At 40.0% G+C, this 20000-nt stretch overlaps 1 protein-coding gene across 4 annotated transcripts in view; it reads right to left on the reverse strand.

Annotated features, from left to right (window-relative positions):
- col12a1b (collagen, type XII, alpha 1b) overlaps positions 1-20000 on the reverse strand; it is a 184809-nt gene that overhangs the window by 128723 nt on the left and 36086 nt on the right. For all 4 annotated transcript variants that reach the window (XM_080048160.1, XM_080048159.1, XM_080048158.1 and 1 more), the window contains exons 15-19: positions 10709-10911; positions 10203-10269; positions 6914-7183; positions 3878-4070; positions 1037-1161 (exon numbers count right to left, since the gene is read on the reverse strand). In XM_080048160.1, the coding sequence (XP_079904286.1) occupies positions 1037-1161; positions 3878-4070; positions 6914-7183; positions 10203-10269; positions 10709-10911 (858 nt within the window). The remainder of the gene's footprint in view (positions 1-1036; positions 1162-3877; positions 4071-6913; positions 7184-10202; positions 10270-10708; positions 10912-20000) is intronic.

Here is a 20000-nt window from a genome sequence, read left to right on the forward strand (position 1 = left end):
CGCCTCAACATACTATATACAGCTCTGGAAAAAATGAAGAGACCACTCCAAATGTTCATTGTCTCTCGTTTTACTCTTTAGAGGCATATGTTTGAGTAGAATGAACATTTGGGTTTTATAATATAAACTACTGACAACATTTCAACCAAATTCACAATATATTTTTTGTCATTTAGAGCATTTTAAATAAGTAATGTATAGATGAAGATTTGAAGAAAAATCCAGACTGGTCTCTTAATTCTTTTCAGACCCGTAGAGTTGTTAGTTGTGGTTTGAATTTAATGGTTTAAATATGGCCGCTCACATGTGAAATACGTCGCAAAAATATGAGGCAGTCTTAAGGGAACATGTCCCATTGGGCAATTTATAAAAGTTGGTGTCAACAGTTTTGTCAAATGGCATGTCATTTAACTCACACACATTACTTTAAGAATGATAAACGATGGAGGGTTAAGAATTGTGGGCCAAGCAACTCTAAATAATTTGTTCTAATCATAATCATCTGCGTCCAATTTTCGGTCGGCGATTACGAAACAACAGTGATATTAATTCCACTAGACAACAAATAAATTCAACATTCTGGCGCTAATCTGGGGCGGAGTTTTTTAAGAAGTTACTGGTATTGGCGAGCGTCTGGTCTGCAGGCCTGCTAAAGAGTGTGCGTGTGTGTGTGTGTGTGTGTGTGTGTGTGTGCGTGCGTGCGTGAGTGAGTGCCTGCCTACCTGCCTGCCTGCATGTGTGTGTGTGTGTGTGTTTGCAAGCGTGCATTTGTATATGTAGTGTGTGTGTGTGTGTTTGTGTGTGTGTGCAAGCCTGCGTAGATACGTGTCTGTAGTGTGCAACCTGTGTGGGTGTGTGTGTGCCTGCCTGCCTGCCTGCCTGCCTGCGTGCCTGCGTGTGTGTGTGTGTGCTTATATCTGTGTGTGCTCGTATGTGTGTGTGTGTGTGTGTATATGAACGCTTATATACATGTGTGTGTGTGTGTGTGTGTGCTTATATATGTGTGTGTGTGTGTGTAGGAGTTATCAGCTTTTACCAGAGGGTTTAGGCAGAGGCGTTTCGGGCGCGTCGCTAAGCGTTGTCTTTTCCTTCCCGGCCAGAGGCAGACTCTGTCCTCCATCAAACATCCCGAACACAGCAACCGAGTAATTTGTTCCTGCCCTGAGGGAAACAACAGACATGACATAAGTGTGTGTGTGTGTGTGTGTGTGTGTGTGTGTGTGTGTGTGTGTGTGTGTGTGTGTGTGTGTGTGTGTGTGTGTGTGTGTGTGTGTGTGTGTGTGTGTGTGTGTGTGTGTGTGTGTGTGTGTGTGTGTGTGAAGGAGTTATCAGTTTTCCTGGAGGGAAACAACAGACATGACATAAGCTCCCAAAATCAGTCTTTCACAATCTCAATTAGTAGCTCTCAATGTGTTTCAGATGGCTGTATTACAAAGTGACTACGAGGACGACATGAGTTTTTACGACATGAGTTTTTTGTAGACTATGGCGCCCCCTTTGGACAAAAGCGGTAGTGTTATTACGACATTACGGCCGCTAGCGTGTGCCAGTCGTGTGTGCATTTCTTTAGGAAGATTTGAAAAAATCAGGCATAATGAAAAACTATATAAAAATAGCCTACTGCATCCTAACTAGATTCTTTTTATGGTCAGATGTAGTATGTAGAATAGAAAAAGGAAAGAGTATGCGATTCGGAACGAAGGGTAAATCCGCCCCTGGCTAATAGTTCACTTTCACACATACATAGGTGTGTTTGGGAGGTTACGAGGGGGGAATCCAGGTGGCTGCAATGTGTTTTAGGGCTGCGGTAAGTGGTAGTTATTAGGGCGGAACTAGCATTAACCATGACATCATTACTAAAGACGCTGACTAAGGTCATTTGAAGTTGAAGAAACTCTCTCTTGCTGTGTTGTCTCAAGTGATTTAGGAGCCCAACCATGAGGGTAACTTTTTTTACCATCAAATATGTATTGATTCCTTATATGGTGGGCTTAACACATTTTGACGACAGGACGTAGTTATTATGTCTTGGAAAGTTCTTCAGTGCGCTTAAAAAACGGCAATATGAAACCAAAGCAAAGTTTTAAACTTCTTCCTATCCCTTTTGAACATGAATTATATTATTTGAGTTATGTATCTGTTTCTTAGGATCCTTAAGGGTCCCATTTGTTTGTTCGGTTCTTTTAAATCGAGTCTGAAGACTTTTTTGTTTCCATTTTAACCTGCAATTTTTATTTTATTTGCTTCTTTTATTAGCTTTTAAATGTTTTATAATGTGTCTCCATTTTAACCTGCAATTTTTATTTTATTTGCTTCTTTTATTCGCGTTTAAATGTTTTATAATGTGTTTTATGTATTATAATCTTGCCCCTGTAAAGCACTTTGAGTGGCCTTGTGTCTGAATTGTGCTATATAAATAAACTTGCCTTGCCTTGCCTTTTTAATTTTTTAATTAAATGTTTTTCCTTTTTTTACTGCTCATTCGTTTTATTTTGTTTGTATTAGTTTGTACATGTTCAATAAAGATTTTTTTTTTAATCAAATGTATACAAGATAACAAAAAGATGGATCTTGGTTCGAATTGTTTGTTGTGTCAAATATGTATTGATTCCTTAAATGGTTGGCTCAACCCATTTTATTTTTTTAAGATATTTTTTTGGCATTTTTAAGATGTATTGATAGTGTAGAGACAGAGTTTAAATGGGGCAGAGAGGGGAGTGACATGCAGAGAACGACCGCGGGCTGGAATTGAAAACGGGTCCGCTGCTGGCCGAGGTCCATGGGGGGGGACGCCCTACCAACTGAGCTAAGGGTGCCCCCTGCCCAACCCATTTTGACGACAGGACTTAGTTATTATGTCTTGGAAATTTCTTCAGTGCGCTTAAATAACGGCAATGTGAGACCAAACCTAACTGAATCAAACGTATACAAGGTATCAAAAAAGATGGATCTTGATTCGAACTGTTCGTTGTGAAAACGCCCTAAATGTTAAAGCCTCTAGAAGAACTGGTCTATATAATAATAATAGTTCAAAACAATATATGAAATCAAAGCTGGGTGTCTCAATTAGCTTGAACAAAAATCTGATGAAAAATAAAGATTGGTTCAAAATACTTATTGCGTCATAAGAAGCAGAGCATAGCCCATAGGCTCATCTGAGCGGAACTTCTGTAAAGTTTATCAAACATAAAATGACAATATCTTTAATTTGGATTGATAAATATGCCTATAACTCTTTTTCAGATGGTTTACTATCAAGCAGCTAACTCCCCATATGACATAGTTAGAAGGATAGATAGATAGATAGATAGATAGATAGATAGATAGATAGATAGATAGATAGATAGATAGATAGATAGATAGATAGATAGATAGATAGATAGATAGATAGATAGATAGATAGATAGATAGATAGATAGATAGATAGATAGATAGATAGATAGATAGATGGATAGATAGATAGATAGATAAATAGATAGATAGATAGATAGATAGATAGATAGATACGACAGTTAGAAGTATTTTGTGGATTTTGGTTTTACATGGGACTTTAAGAAAAACTTACCTGAGTTCCTCTAACGACCGTGTTGTGGAAAAGTACCCCTGACCCGTTTTATTAACCCTTATTCATACAGGTAAATCCCATTGAGACCGGAGACTCTTTTATAAGGGAAACCTGTTCCCATTCACACACCGATAGCAGGCTAACTATCAACATTCACACGAGGCAAGGTGGGTGAAGTGTCTTGCCCAAGGACACAACAACCATGACACAAGTGGCAGGGCGGGAATCGAACCGCCAACCCTTCGATCATCGGCCGACCCGCTCTACCACCTGAGACACAGTCGACCCAAAACAATCTTAAGAAAAACGTACCTGAGTTCCTCTAGAACCACCGTGTTATCATAGGGGCCGACCAGGAGCTCCCCCAGGTCAATGTCATTTCCAACGGGGTGAAAAGTGACTTTGTAGCCCCTAACTTCCCCCGGAGCTGCGTCCCATGTCACCCTAAAACTGGTCTTGGTGGGCTCCGATGTTTGGAGGTTTCTGGGAGCCTTGTACGGCGACACTGAAATTAAAAAAAAAATTAAAAAAAGTACAGAAATTCAGGACAAACTTGTGAAGAAATTTTGAAAAATTAACACAAAATAATTAAAGGTGCTATGAGGAACTTTCAGCTTGTGTTAATTCTAGCGCCACCCTTTGGATGAAAGAGGTAGTGTTTTTTTTACCTACGCCAGCTGTTGTTCCTGGGTGAGTGTATACCCATGACAAAGGCGTTATAAAACTATATAAAAATAGCATGCTTTGCACTGATGGTGATGGTCTCGTTTGCTGTTACATGTAATGTATGATTATTAGAGGAAAAATTTGACTATTTCAGAAATATTCAAAAGTTCTTCGTAGCACCTACTCATTGCAAAAGGTTTAAAAAAAAAGTAATTCAGCCACACCACATTCAAGCCAGTTTGTCATTAGTCCATAATACAATACCTTGAGCTCAGAGTCATTGGGTAAGAAAGTCATGCTGTGTGTTAGTAATGAGTAGCGTGTGATTTAGCATTAATGTGTTCATCTGTGATTTTAGTGTTCTGGTGAAAAAAAAGACATTGCTTCTTTGCAGCTCGGCAGCAAAAATAATCATCTTAACAAGTGTTTTTAAACTTGAAGTCGGCCCCGAAAATATTGTTTTTGGTGGAACAATGGAAAAAAATCTATCTGGAAGTTTGATTTACTGAATCCCATTTGACTTGTGTTAATATTACACCTGCAGTGTGTAGAATTTTGGGAATTTTTTCATAGCAGACTTAGTAGAAAATAATTATAATATCCATAAGTGTGTTTAATTAAGTTTATAATAGCTGAAAGGGTCTCTTATATCTCCATATTTCCCCATACCATGGACCACGCCCTGTGCGCCGCCATGTTGGAAGCGTCATGGTTGGATTGTCATCAGGTGCATTAATGTTCTTGTCCTTGAAGGCCACTATAGCTTCTGTTATTATTCGAAAGGGGTGGGGTTACCCAGGGAGCGTTGCAATCTAGAACCTTCACCACTAGATGCCAATATATTATTATTCAGGTATTACACACTGCACCTTTAAAGTAGATATGGGCATTAGAAATGACCATATTAAGTTAAGTTAAGATGAGTAACTTTATGAGTCAATGGCTACAATGGTTGAAATTCATCTTTTCTCATCTCCCCTCTCAAGTCCCCACACTCCAGAGGGGGTCAGAGCGCAGGGTCAGCCATAGTTCTGCGCCCCTGGAGCAGTTTGGGGTTAAGTGACTTGCTCAAGGAAACAATGGTAGAGATGGTGGGCACCGTAGACGTAATACCAACTAACACTAGTTTTACTACTAACACCCTCCTGTCCGGTGCCGGGGATCAAACCAGAGACCTCATGGTTACTGGGAGGAGGAACCAGAGACCTCATGGTTACTGGGAGGAGGAACCAGAGACCTCATGGTTACTGGGAGGAGGAACCAGAGACCTCATGGTTACTGGGAGGAACCAGAGACCTCATGGTTACTGGGAGGAGGAACCAGAGACCTCATGGTTACTGGGAGGAGGAACCAGAGACCTCATGGTGACTAGGAGGAGGAACCAGAGACCTCATGGTTACTGGGAGGAACCAGAGACCTCATGGTTACTGGGAGGAGGAACCAGAGACCTCATGGTGACTGGGAGGAGGAACCAGAGACCTCATGGTTACTGGGAGGAACCAGAGACCTCATGATTACTGGGAGGAGGAACCAGAGACCTCATGGTTACTGGGAGGAGGAACCAGAGACCTCATGGTGACTGGGAGGAGGAACCAGAGACCTCATGGTGACTGGGAGGAGGAACCAGAGACCTCATGGTTACTGGGAGGAACCAGAGACCTCATGGTTACTGGGAGGAGGAACCAGAGACCTCATGGTTACTGGGAGGAGGAACCAGAGATCTCATGGTTACTGGGAGGAACCAGAGACCTCATGGTTACTGGGAGGAGGAACCAGAGACCTCATGGTTACTGGGAGGAGGAACCAGAGACCTCATGGTTACTGGGAGAAGGAACCAGAGACCTCATGGTTACTGGGAGAAGGAACCAGAGACCTCATGGTTACTGGGAGGAGGAACCAGCGACCTCATGGTTACTGGCCAACCAGTTTATGTAAGTAATCAATAAGCAAAGTTTCATGATGATTTCTATAAGATGTTTTACCTATTCACCTGCAGTGCCTTGCTAATGTTAAATTGATGCATATTCCACCATTCAAACTAGCATCAGACTTCAGGCAGAGAACAAAAAAACACGTCTATGAATGTGTCTAACTCTACGTAAGTCGGGTAAAAGGCATTGCCACCATCCAAAAAATCCCCCCCCCCCCAAAAAAAAAACAGCTTTTCAAATATCATACCAACATTTTAAATTTCAGTTTGGCAAAGAAAAATACCCTTATAATCTTGGACAGGCTCCACAAAAGAATGCTAAAATCACCTCAGCAACAGATTATTTTTCACATCCTTCCACCAATAACAATGTTTTATCATAACGACCTCACGTTAGAACATCACGGTTTAAGATGGACTTTATTTTTTTATTTTTTTTATTTATTTTTTTAACCTTTATTTAACCAGGAGAAGTCTCCGGTGGCGTAGTGGATAGAGTGCGTACCATATTAGCTCTTGCCTTTGCTGCAATGGTCGCGGGATCAAATCCGACCCGTGGACCTTTACTGCAGGTCATCCCCCCTCTCTCTCTCTCTCACCCCATTTCAACTCTTCTACTGTCTAATAAAGCTTGAAAATGCCAAAAAAAAAATCTCTTTTAACAAGTGAGTCCCGGCCAAGACAAGACCAGGACTTCTTTGGTGGCAGTGTGTCTGTGTCTGTCATAGGGTTGAATTATGGACCAAACGTACGTGTCGTTCCTACTCCTTGCCTTGCTTTTCCTTCCCCGCGCTTGTAGATGGGGTGAACCGTGATGTTGTACGAGGTAATCGGTTGTAGGCGTTTCATGACGGTGGAAGTGACTGTTCCCGGGACCCTCGTTCTCACTTCGTCCGCCCCTCCTCCAACGGGGACGTACTTCAGCCGGTAGTTTACCACTTTACCAGGGGCCGGCTTCCACGTGACTTTCATGGTGCGTTCGGTCTCGTCCGAAACGATTAACTTTTTACCAGCAGCGGAGGCTAGAATAAAAAGAAAAAAAAGTACATTTTTAGAAACTCGATTTAGGTTAAGATATGTGTGCAGTTATTACCCCCATTGGACAACAATTAATTATAAAAAAGATTTAAGTGGATATTTATTTGCTAATATTTAGTATTTCTTTCAAATCTAAAGACCTACTTCACTAGTGGAAATATGAAGGTGTATTGAACTCTGAGATCCTATGTAGTATAAATGTGCAAACAACTAACCCTTCATTTGACCATGTTTGTCATCACACATGGTTAAATGAAGGGTCAGGATTAACAGGACAGCTGGGCCAAGGGAAGACTGAGGGAAGAAAAACCTCATTCATTATATTATAATAGAGATTTTATAATGATAGAACGTTGGTTACGTATGGGTGAACTATTCCTTTAAAACAATCTTGTCTCCCTCTCTGTCTCGGGCCAAGTTTGCCTTCCATTCATATCCCTTAATCATTGTGTATTCATAACTTTTTTTTTTTTTTAACCTTTATTTATACAGGTAAATCCCATTGAGTCCGGAGACTCTTTTTCAAGGGAGACCTGTTCCCATTTACACGTTACCATTCACACACAAATTCATACACCGATAGCAGGCTAACTATCGACATTCACACGAGGCAAGGTGGGTGAAGTGTCTTGCCCAAGGACACAACAACTATGACACAGGTGGCAGGGCGGGGATCGAACCTCCAACCCTTTGATCATCGGCCGACCCGCTCTACCACCTGAGCCACAGTCACCCCAAAGGCATAACTGGAGGCATACCTCAACTGTTGACTAAGACCCTGTTTCCACCTGGCATTAACATCTGACTTTTTGAATCTGGTTACAAGTGGACAGCTCTCAGTCCGTATGTTCCCACTTGTATTTTCAAATGTGACTTCTGTGTCTACTTGTGATCGGATTCCATTTACCCGCGCTGTATTTAAATCAACACGTTCATCATTTCCGTTTGCATTGGTGTTTTTAACCGGTGGGGTTCAAACAAGTAAACATACAGTGCCACAGTTTTAATCGCATTTGCTATTAAAATGCATTACATGCGAAGATAATGACCAGTCTAGGTTGACGAGATATGCTACTGTCTCATTTGGACAAGGAGGCGCGATGCACAACACTGCTTAGAGGGCTCTCGCCAAATGCGGGAAATATCATAGATAGTAGTCTATATAAAAGTAAAAACTCTTAGGCGAGTAAGTTATTACGCCTCTTTGGCTGGTGAAAGATGTGTGTTTACCGGGCGGCTTTTCTAACGTTTGATACGCTCTTGTCACCACCACCAGTAGGCTACACGGGCGGCTTTCTGTATGCAGTTAAGATAGGCTACTGTATATGCGAACAGAATATTTCCTGTGCGCCTTCACATTAAAAGCATGTTACTAGCCAAACGCGAGTTGACTTTTATTCTTAAGCAGATAAGAACAGGAAGTAGTTGCCTTGCAGCTCTCCAGTCAATAGCAGCGATTTCCGTGTTTTCAGATTTACGCAGTGAAATGAAAACAGAGGAGTAAGCTTGTCATTTGCAACTCGTTCATGAGGCTTCTATAAAAGCTGCATGAACGCCAGTGATGCATTTTCAACGTATTTCCTCCCAGGCAGGGGGCAGCAGTTGAGTAGGAGGTCCCTAATGTGGACACAAACCACATTCGTGTTTCCACTACCAAACGAATGCGAACACAAGCGACACAAGCGACGTAAACCACCTCCGAATGTGGTTTTTGTGATCCGATCTCAATGCGTCTTGAGAGTGTTCTCACCTGTAGTTAGAGCTGTATTCATGTGATCGGATCACAAAAACCACATGTTAATGCCAGGTGGAAACGGGGTCTAATACAATCAACTTCATGATAAATCTAATAGCTTATGATCTAGACATTTACCGAAAGGTTATCAGATGGGGAAGGAAATGCTGACCACATTTTCCGTTTACCCCCTTAAACAACTAAAGCTCTATAAAAATGTAATTATTTGACTTGATTCTGCAAGTGATTAAACAGTAAAAACGTTGCGGGGGAATAAATGTGTTTGTTTAACGAGCCAAAGGAAAGTTTTCTAGACTAAATGATTTCACTCTGGAGAATTTTTTTTATTGCCGGAAAAAATCACAGCATCCAACTCTCTCGCTTGAATGTGTTGATAGGTTTGAAGAAATGTGTTGAAGCCCGGAGATGTAACTTGCCCTGCGTTCCAATCCCCATACTTCCCTACTATTTAGTATGCCAGAAAAAGATTTAGGATGTCCCAATACATGCACGTCAATTGAAGTGTGCTGAAAAATACATAAATGCCTCACTAACTCCAATTGCATTTTGCAGTATTCATCTTTATTCTTGACATTTCTCAACATGGTAAAATCTGACTTTTTTTTCTCTCCTGTCTGTGGCCCTAAAACTCTTCTGTACTTTAGTATGTAGTGTAGTAAAAATAAAAAGTATGTGATTTGGAACGCAGGGATAGCACCGCTGAAGTGTGTATGATGCAATATGTCAGTATGTAGTCCACAGGAAACACACACACACATTGGACCAACATCTGTCATTTCTGAGCATAAAAATTTGGCATTCCACTTCAAACTACAGTCTTGAAACAAATCTATATTGATTGACCTTAATTTAAATTTGGACTTATTCCACGGACTAGACGAGAGAGAGAGAGAGAGAGAGAGAGAGAGAGAGAGAGAGAGAGAGAGAGAGAGAGAGAGAGAGAGAGAGAGAGAGAGAGAGAGAGAGAGAGAGAGAGAGAGGCCAACTGTACGATCATGCGTGCCATAACATTTATTTTGTTTTCCTGATAAAAGGAAGTATTGAATCTACTTTGGCTCATAGTCATATTGGCTCGCTGCCTTCTAATCAAAACATTAGATTGTCTGCCAAAATATCCGATGGGAATATAGTAAAACATTCCTAAACTTCCCCCTTAACTCTGAGGGGTTAAAGAAATGGGTTTTTGAGCTGAGAATTGACTTTTAAACATCTGGACCACAGAGCTGATCAAACATTGCATTTCTTACCATCAGTGGTCTCCTGTCCGGTGAGCGGTTCACTGTCTTTGTGACCGTAGACGGCGACCACAGAAACCTAAGTAAGTAAAGAAGTAAAATGTATTTATGTAGCACTTTTTGGGGGGTTGTAAATGTTTGTATGTTTGCATAATTATTATTTTTTTAAATTGTTTATGGAAGAAGAAAAAAAAGAAGAAAAGAAAAGTAATAGTAAAAAATACTCCTAAGTAAGTAAGTACAATGTATTTATAAAGCGCTTTTCACAGACAGGGTCACAAAGTGCTTTACATATGTGCATAGAAAATAAAAGTAATTAATAAATAATAATAATAATAATAATAATAATAATAATAATAATAATAATAATAATAATAATAATAATAATAATAATAATAATAATAATAATAATAAAAAGTTTAAAAAAAAACATGTCATTTTACGAAATCCACAGATCAAAAAATAATAATAAATAAATAAAAAATAAAAGTATAGTAAAAAATATGTCTAAAAATTACCTGGTAGAGTGTTTCTGGACTGAGACCGTCTAGCACAGTGTTAGTGACTCGTCCCTGGACAGATTTCTCTCCTGATTCCTCAGAGATCAGAGATTTCCATCGGACGCGATACGAGTTCACGTTCCCGGGCGCCGCCGTCCACTGCACCGCAAAACTGCTGTCCGTCACATCGCTCGTCACCAAGTCTTTAGGGGGACCCACCTCTGAAAACAACAAGCAACAGGAATTATGGTTATTATTATTATTATTATTATTATTATTATTATTATTATTATTATTATTATTATTATTATTATTATTATTATTATTATTATTATTATTAAATAACGATTGAATAGTTCTAACATATTTTAAAAATGTAGCCGATATTATTATTATTTTTTTTAAAGATAATTTCTCTGCATTTTCAAGCTTTATTAGACAGTACAGAGTTGAAATGGGGAGACAGAGAGAGAGAGAGGGGGGATGACCTGCAGTAAAGGTCCACGGGTCAGATTTGAACCCGCGACCACTGCAACGAAGGCCTGAGCCAATATGGTACACGCTCTATCCACTACACCACCGGAGCGCCCCATATTTTACCATGTGTTTTCACCTCTGTCATCAAGGTATAAAAAACAAGAGGCTTTCAACCAGATTTTGTCAGATTACATTTTCATATTTTGGACCAAAAATTTGTATTTCTCAAAGTTAAAAACTCCCTGAATTTGTGCAAAATGAGCCTCTCTAGACCCACCAACATTTCCTCCCCAATCGCAACAGATGTTTTCAAACAGGCACGTTTCATATTGTACAAAGTCAAACTACTCAAATTGCTCAAAATAATCCTGTAAAACAAAAGGCACCATTTTTTCTTGGCAGAGCCGATCGTTTTCATGAATGGAAACTATTAAAAAGTAATCGAGTGGACAGAGGAACTGAGCAAAACTCACCACAGCTATCAAGAGCAGAGGCGGCTCGAGAAACACATGCCATTTCTTCTAGTTCTGAGGATTTTTATAAGACTTCACGGCTTCGTTAGTTTGGTGCAGAGTGTTGGGCAAGAAAGAATATAATTTTTTATGCAGTTGGATGAACTCAAAGTGTCCACAGAGCAACAGGGGGGGTGGATATATTTGACACTTAAAGCTCTATTGCGTAACTTATGTAGCCCACACCCCCCCCCACCCCCTTCCCCATGAGGAATTCTGAGTAATTACAACAACACTGTATGTGCATCTACATGAGGTAAAGCCTTCAGTGATCGCACATGGATTATACCAGAAGTTTTGCTGTATGTCCAGGATTTTTCGAAGCAGTAGAATCAACAACTGAAACTTTTCTTGGGCTCTTCTTGGGATTTTTCTGAGCTCCTGCACCAGTGTCAGGGGGGACACCAGTTTGTAAACGCTGCCATACTGAGAAATACAGAGAGAGTTTTGTGGAGCTGATAATAGGCTTAATCAACTTTATATCAACTCATCTTGCAATGGCTTGAATGTGACCAAATGTTAAGTACTAAGTACTATAGCTTTAAGGCCCTTTGACTCCTTAAAACTTGGCCACATCTAGACACAGAAACGTTCAAGAGAGAAATCCTCTCCCTCTCTGTCTATCTCCCTCTCTCTGTCTATCTCTCTCTCTTTCTTTCTCTCTCTCTCCCTCTCTCCCCCCTCTCTGTCTCTTTCTGTCCCTCTCTCTCTCTCTATCTCCCTCTATTTCCCTCTCTCTCTCTCCCCCCTCTCTCTCTCTCTTTCCCTCTCTCTCTCTCTCTCTCTTTGCGGCCAAACACACACCAGCCCATTCCTTTTGTTTGTGCATTTCTCATACAGACAATACTGTTAGATCACACTCCACACAATAACTGTTGTTCCTCGCCAAAACATATGAGGAGGGGCCTTTTAAACCAAGCAAATTTAACCATGCATATCAACTTAATGGAATGTGGTCCTTACAAGTGAAGGTAAATCAAGATCACAATCAACATAAATACAAACATACACACACACACCCTGCGATCCAAATCACATAATTTTTTACTTTACTACATACTAAGCATTCTGGCTTCCAAACTGCAAAACACAATTTGGTCTGGGGTCATTTGGCATTTTACATGCATGTATTGGGACATCCTAACTCTTTTTCTGGCATACTGAATATGCCTTAACGCTGCCTAGATTCGAGCCAACTAATGATCTTTTTGTTGAGATAACTTATTATGCATATGTAATGTAACTTCAAGATTTGAGATCTACATACAGGAGGAAAATCAAGATCATAAATAAAAACATACACATACACACCCTACGATCCAAATCACATACTGTTTCTTTTTTTCTTATAAGCATGCTAGTTTCCATACTTCGAAACACAATTGGTCTGGGTATTTTTATGCATACTACAATTGAGATGCATGTATTGGGACATCCTAACTCTTTTTCCGGCATACTGAATAGCAGGTAAGTTACCCTGCGTTCCAATCCCCATACTTCCCTACTATTTAGTATGCCAGAAAAAGATTTAGGATGTCCCAATACATGCACGTCAATTTTAGTATGCTAAAAAATACAAAAATGCCCCACTTACTCCAATAGCATGTTGGATTATTCGTCTTTATTCTTGACATTTCTCGACATAATAAAAATAAATCTTCCTTATCTGATTTTTTTCTCTCCTGTGGCCCTAAAACTCTTCTGTGCTTTAGTATGTAGTGTAGTAAAAAGAAAGAGTATGTGATTTGGAACGCAGGGTTAGTTTTAATGAACTCAACTTAACTTTGTGCATGGATGCCAAATTGAATTGCTACCATTACACTGGCTCATGTTAGTGCAAGCAGACATATAACCTTTTCACACCAAAAAATTAGCGAGTTGACACAGGTCTTTTAAACCAAGGTGAACCTGCTAAAAATAGTCGGATGTAAGCGGATTTAAGCAAGTTTTTTTAGCCAGTTTAAACAGGCCTATACACTAGCCTACATAATCCCTGCGTTCCAAATCACATACTCTTTCTTCTTACTACTACATACTAAAGTACAGAAGAGTTTTAGGGCCACAGGAGAGAGGAAAAAATCAGAAAAGGAAGATTTTTTTTTTCATTATGTCAAGATATGTCAAGAATAAAGATGAATACTCCAAAATGCTATTGGAGTTAGTGGGGCATTTATTTATTTTCAGCATACTACAATCGCATGTATTGGGACATCCTAAATCTTTTTTCTGGCATACTGAATAGTAGGGGAGTATGGGGATTGGAACGCAGGGAATGTTTGATTTCCTATATTAACTGAGACACTAAACTGGAAATATCTGTAAATGATGAGTGAGGAGATTATCAAATTATAATGTTCAGTTTAGAGAAGGTGACAGCTTCTAGAGAGGGGGGGTTGGGGGGTGGCGATGGAAAGACTCGAGAAGCCAAGTTTCCACAATGTGATAATTGTGACAAAAAGCTTCAGATCCAGATATATAATCATATAATCAGGGAGAGTGAGCAATGAAATAATTCCAATTCCTGCTCGTGCCAATTTGATAGAGATCAGAGAGGAAAAATACCAAAGGGCTCTCCAAGTGTTTATAGTCGGAAAAAAATGTTTCTGGTCTGGATTGGATACAACAAAAGGCTGCACTGTAAAAAAAATTAAAGTTGAAAATTTTGCAATGCAAATAGATTTTTGAGTTTGAAGTTAATCAACATGAATACAAACATACACATGCACACTCTGCGATCCAAATCACATACTTTCTACCTTACTACATACTAAAAGCATTTTATTTTCATTGTTTCTGCCTACTGATGCACAATATGTCATTTTGTTAATCTGTTGTGCAAAACATGTGGCCAGGCAGTGTATGTATGTGTGTGTGTGTGTGTGTGTGTGTGCGCGCGTGTGTGTGTGTGTGTGTGTGTGTGTGTGTGTGTCAAATTGTCACAGAAAACCATCAGCTACTTATCTCAAATGGCGTTGACAAGCAAATCAAAACAGATATTGAATTTTTTTTTTAAATTCAATCTTTCAAGTGCTTCTGGTGATATATGAAAATCTTTTCTCAAATCGACTCTATAACCAGGCTTTTGATTTATGTATTTCTGACGTGACAATCAATCAACTTTTTTTATTACTTCCAAAAAAAACCTGGATGGACTGTTTTTCTTTGCTCCCATTCATTCATGTTAGATATATTAGTTTATTTTGGTTCTGTTATTTCACATGTGCTGCCTGCCGACACTCAGACTTCACCACAAGGTCGCTATTAGCAAAAGGAACTGGAAGCGGCTGCCATTTCTCATCTGTTCTAGGCCTCCATCTATCTCTCTCCCCCCCTCTCTCTCTCTCTCTCTCTCTCTCTCTCTCTCTCTCTCTCTCTCCCTCCATCTCTCTCCCTCTTTCTCTCTCTCCCTCTCTCTCTCTCCCTCTCCATCTCTCTCTCTCTCTCTCCCTCTTTCTCTCTCTCCCTCCCTCCCTCTCTCTACCTCTCCCTCCATCTCTCTCTCCACCTCTCTCTAGTCTACTGGCTTAAAACAAAAATAAAACAACACAGACAGTCAGCCGTCGGATGGAGTGTGGAATATCTGGCTTCCAAACGCACTCAGAGATATTTTTTCCACCGACCATCACAAGACCGATCTGAATAATATAAATATATAAAACCACAGGAACTTTAATGCACTTTTGAAGACATTTCCAATGCTCTGCAAAGTCTCCCAAAATCTGTCCATTTGTGTATCCGTCAAACGACCTAAATGTTATACTTTATATTATTTATATATATTTATATACTCTGGGTTTACATGACGGCTACTTCAGTGAGAAGATTGTACATGTATTTTTGAGGAGATGAATATTTTACTTTAAAGGTGGAGTCAGTGATTCTGGAGAACGCTTGTTGTCAAAATCACTTTTTGTCAAGATCAGGGAATATCTCATCATGTTATATATTTTTTTGCTGAGACAATGCATTGGTCCCATGCAAATGAATGAGGGGTTAAATGGTTGACTAGGCCTCTGGCAGTGTCCCTGTCTGTCTCACACATTGAGCTAGACAGGAATCCTCTTTGGATTGCAGAGAAGCACTAACAACAAACACTGCCAGACGGATTTTACTTTTCCGTTCCATCTGCTGGGCCACCCATATGAAAGCTGCAGTCCTTCTCTCTCTCTCTCTCTCTCTCTCTCTCCCTCTCTCTCTCTCTCTCTCTCTCTCTCTACCTCTCCCTCCACCCCTCTCTCTCTCTCTCTCTCTCTCTCTCTACCTCTCTCTGTCTCTCTCCCTCTCCATCTCTCCATCTCTCTCTACCTCTCCCTCCATCTCTCCCTCTCTCTCTCTCTCTCTCCCTCCACCTCTCTCTCTCTCTCTTTCTCTATATGTCTCTCTCTCTCTCTTTCTCTCTATGTCTCTCTCTCTCTCTGCACATCAAGGTGTTTTAAGGAGAGCAGTAACTGGAGTAATATGTCAAGAGACTTTCCATTGACACTGAAGGCCGAATTCCACCGGCTGCGTCTCCGGTCCTTCTCCGCTCCAGCACGGCAGAAACAGTAATACAATTAAGAGCAGTCAGTGGGTGAGTTTCCACCACGTCCGCTGCACCGTCTCTCTGCTCCGCTGCTGCTCCAGCTCTCCGGTGAAATACGCACTGCTTCTATTTCTGCCGGATGCCTGAGCTCACCGCATCAATTTAGCACAGAACACTTCGAGATAGACAGGAACACAGGCGCCGACAAAACAATAAAACCTCCGGTTAATTTTCAAAATAAGACACTCGGTGTTCACTGCAGATGACATTCTCAAAACAGTGACACATACAAGCATGTCCACTGTTCTTTTACTCGTTCGGATGGGAACAATAACCTTCCCTGCGTTCGTTGTTGTGTAAATACCATATAGGAGAATCATATTATCAAGAGCGATCGCCCGTCACTTTTATTACCGCGGGAACTCCTCGTTCTCGCGACTCCAGCTGTTCAGCGGAGCTGGCCGTGCCTGCTTTGAAAACGGAGCCGGTGGGTATTGACGGACGTGGGCGCACGGAGCAAAACCGTTGGACACCGCACGCGCAGCCAGTGGAATTCCGGGGTGAGTGTGCCCTTCAGGTGCACCAGAAAAAGTCAGTAGATTGGAGTTGTGCAGCATTTCAGGACATATTCCAGTGTGTCTGTGTTGTAAAAGCCCTACTAACGTCCTCCCTCCTACATACTCAACATGTATATACTACATACTGTCTACTTAACCATCCATTGTGTATGCGAGGTTTGTCGGATCGTTTACATTGAAGTATACAGAAGCAATAAAGAATTAAAAAAACAACACTTCCATGCCGTTTGAAAGGACGCAATGCATTTTGGGGGGCGGTTGAGTTGGAAAAGTAACCTGTCGATCCATACACAAAATCTTCCCGGAAGTTAGTACTCATCCGAGCATTTCTCGCCTACACAAACTCGCATACACAACCACAACATACTCAAATTGACGTCAAAATGAGTATGAGTAGGACGTTAGTAGGACGTAAGTATGGCTATTCGAACAAAAACCCTTGTGCTAGGGAATGGCCGTTTTTCCGGGTGTGCATGGGAAGTTGAAAGTTGTGAGTTAAGGTTCAAAGTATTATTCAAATATACTATAAATTTAATTTCCATCTTGGACAGAAATTTGCTGCAGATTTTTGGCGACAACACACACACACACACACACACACACACACACACACACACACACACACACTCCCATCTAACACTCTACATAAACTTTCGCTCCTACTCAAAATACGTGACACATCTTTCTCAATTGTCACGTGTAGTGTGTGTGTAATAAAAATTTACACACAGGGGGGAAAAAAAATGACATACGCGCTGTAGCGTGCTGCACTGTCTAATGTCTGCCTGGCTGTGAACTCATATTCCCCTCCGCAGCCACACATTAATAAAAGTTTAAGGAAACGCTGATGTGGAAAATGTGATGAAAGACTATTCAGACGTGTCTCCTTCAATTCTCTTTCCATTATTATGATGGAAGATATTTAATGTTGATGTTGAACCTTCTGTTTAATTGACTGAGCAGACTTTAAAGGTGCAGTGTGTAATATCCGAGTGTTTAAGCGGCGTCTAGAAAGTGAGGTTGCATAGATGTCAACGCTCCCTTGCTAACCCCACACTTTGGGGAGAATTTACAGAAGCTACGGTGGACATCCATTATACAGCCCCGAAAAAAAATAAGAGACCAGTCTGGATTTTTCTTAAATCTTCCTCTCTATATTACTTATTGAAAATGCTCTTTAATGACAAAAAATGTATTTGAATTAATTTGGTAGAAATGTTGTCAGTAGTTTATAGAATAAAACCGAAATGTTCATTCTACTCAAACATATGCCTCTAAAGAGTAAAACAAGAGACACTGAACATTTGGAGTGGTCTCTCTTAATGTTTTCCAGAGCTGTAAAATGCTCATTCTAAAGGTAATACAATAAAAAACTTTTATTTTTAAGCGATTATACACTTAATAAAACATACTCATGGATATTATATTACCATGTCTGTTCTGAAAGACATACAATTCTCTTTTACACAGTGTACCTTTAAAGCTGGGGTATATGATTTCTGATTGGTCAAAGTTAACATGAGCTGTACACTTTGACCAATCAGAGCGAGGCTCCGATTCTCTGTTCTTATTGGCTGTTGGGACTGTCCATTCACTTTGGCACGACTTTGTTGGTGTAGAGCGTGTGCACAGAGATGTGTTTTTACTGTTTCCATTTGAACCTGCATTGTTATTGTATTTAAATGTTCTATTTCTATTCATTAGCTTTTAAATGTTTTATTTCTATTAATTCGCTTTTTTAATGTGTATTACGTATTTTAATCTTGCCCCCTGTAAAGCACTTCTTTGAATGGCCTTGTGTCTGAATTGTGCTATAGAAATAAACTTGCCTTGCCTATCTATCTATCTATCTATCTATCTATCTATCTATCTATCTATCTATCTATCTATCTATCTATCTATCTATCTATCTATCTATCTATCTATCTATCTATCTATCTATCTTTTATAATGTGTATTATGTATTTTAATATTGCCCCTGTAAAGCACTTCTTTGAATGGCCTTGTGTCTGAATTGTGCTATAGAAATAAACTTGCCTTGCCTTGCCTTACATTGTTATAGGATTTCAATTTAAAGCCCAAGAAAGATATGAAGCTTACGAACATATAAAAAAAAAAAACAGGACAAAAATGTCTGGGGAAAAAAACCTCCTCGAATCATTTAAATGTACAACTTCTTGGTTCCACTGTGCATTAGTCTTCTTGGCTTGGGGGGGACCAAGTGGAAACCATTAAAAATGAATTGTATCATGTCAAAAAATGCACTGTCATCAATCTGACAATGAGTTTTCCCCTTCGAGATTCCCCTAACTGTTCCCTTCTCTGTGTTTTTTCCGTCCCAGTGCGGTTTCACGTTATAATTCTCCTACAATCAAAGCGTCCTGCTTAATGTCAATGTTTTGGGGCCGTTCCAAATGTTAAATGTGAAGGACTTGCCCTGCGTTCCAAATCACGTACTCTTTATTTTTACTACACTGCATACTAACGTACAGAAGAGTTTTAGGGCCACAGACGGGAGAGAAAAAAAAATCAGATATGAAGATTTTCTTTCATTATGTCGAGAAATTTCAAGAATAAGAGACAAATACTGCAAAATGCTATTGGAGTTAGTGGAGCATTTATGTATTTTCAGCATACTACAATTGGCGTGCATGTATTGGGACATCCTAAATCTTTTTTTTCTGGCATACTAAATAGTAGGGAAGTATGGGGATTGGAACACAGGGTTGGTTTGAAAAAAAAAAAAAAAAAAGGAAAAATGCAGCTGCAGCTAGTGCCGTTATTTATCAGCTGTAGACAGGTCGACACCAAACAAACTGGGGCGAGATCGGACCACATTTATACAAATCCAGGGATCTGCTGTTGCCATTGTTTTGTATTTATCCAGTAGTTTAACCTCAAAGACCTGGAAAAGGCTTTGATATATACGCTATGTATCGCTGTGAAGATTGTAGCCTGTTGTTGATTTGGCATGAAAGAGAGTTTTCCATTTTAGCTAAAGATTCCATCGTAAACATTAAAATCTCTCCCAAATGACGTTGAACACGAGATCTTACTGTACAATAAGAGCTTTTACAATGAGAGAGAATGAGCGCACTGGTTTTAATGTGGGTACAGTAACAAGCAGATGAGTTTTCCACTGCAGCTTTAGACCAACATGCACTGTAAAACATGTAAAAAGCTATGGAAAGTCAATGAGAAAATGCAAGTGTCTGCACAAG

This window comes from Ammodytes marinus (assembly GCF_949987685.1).
Source record: "Ammodytes marinus genome assembly, chromosome: 19".
Classification (NCBI taxonomy): Eukaryota; Metazoa; Chordata; class Actinopteri; order Uranoscopiformes; family Ammodytidae; genus Ammodytes; species Ammodytes marinus.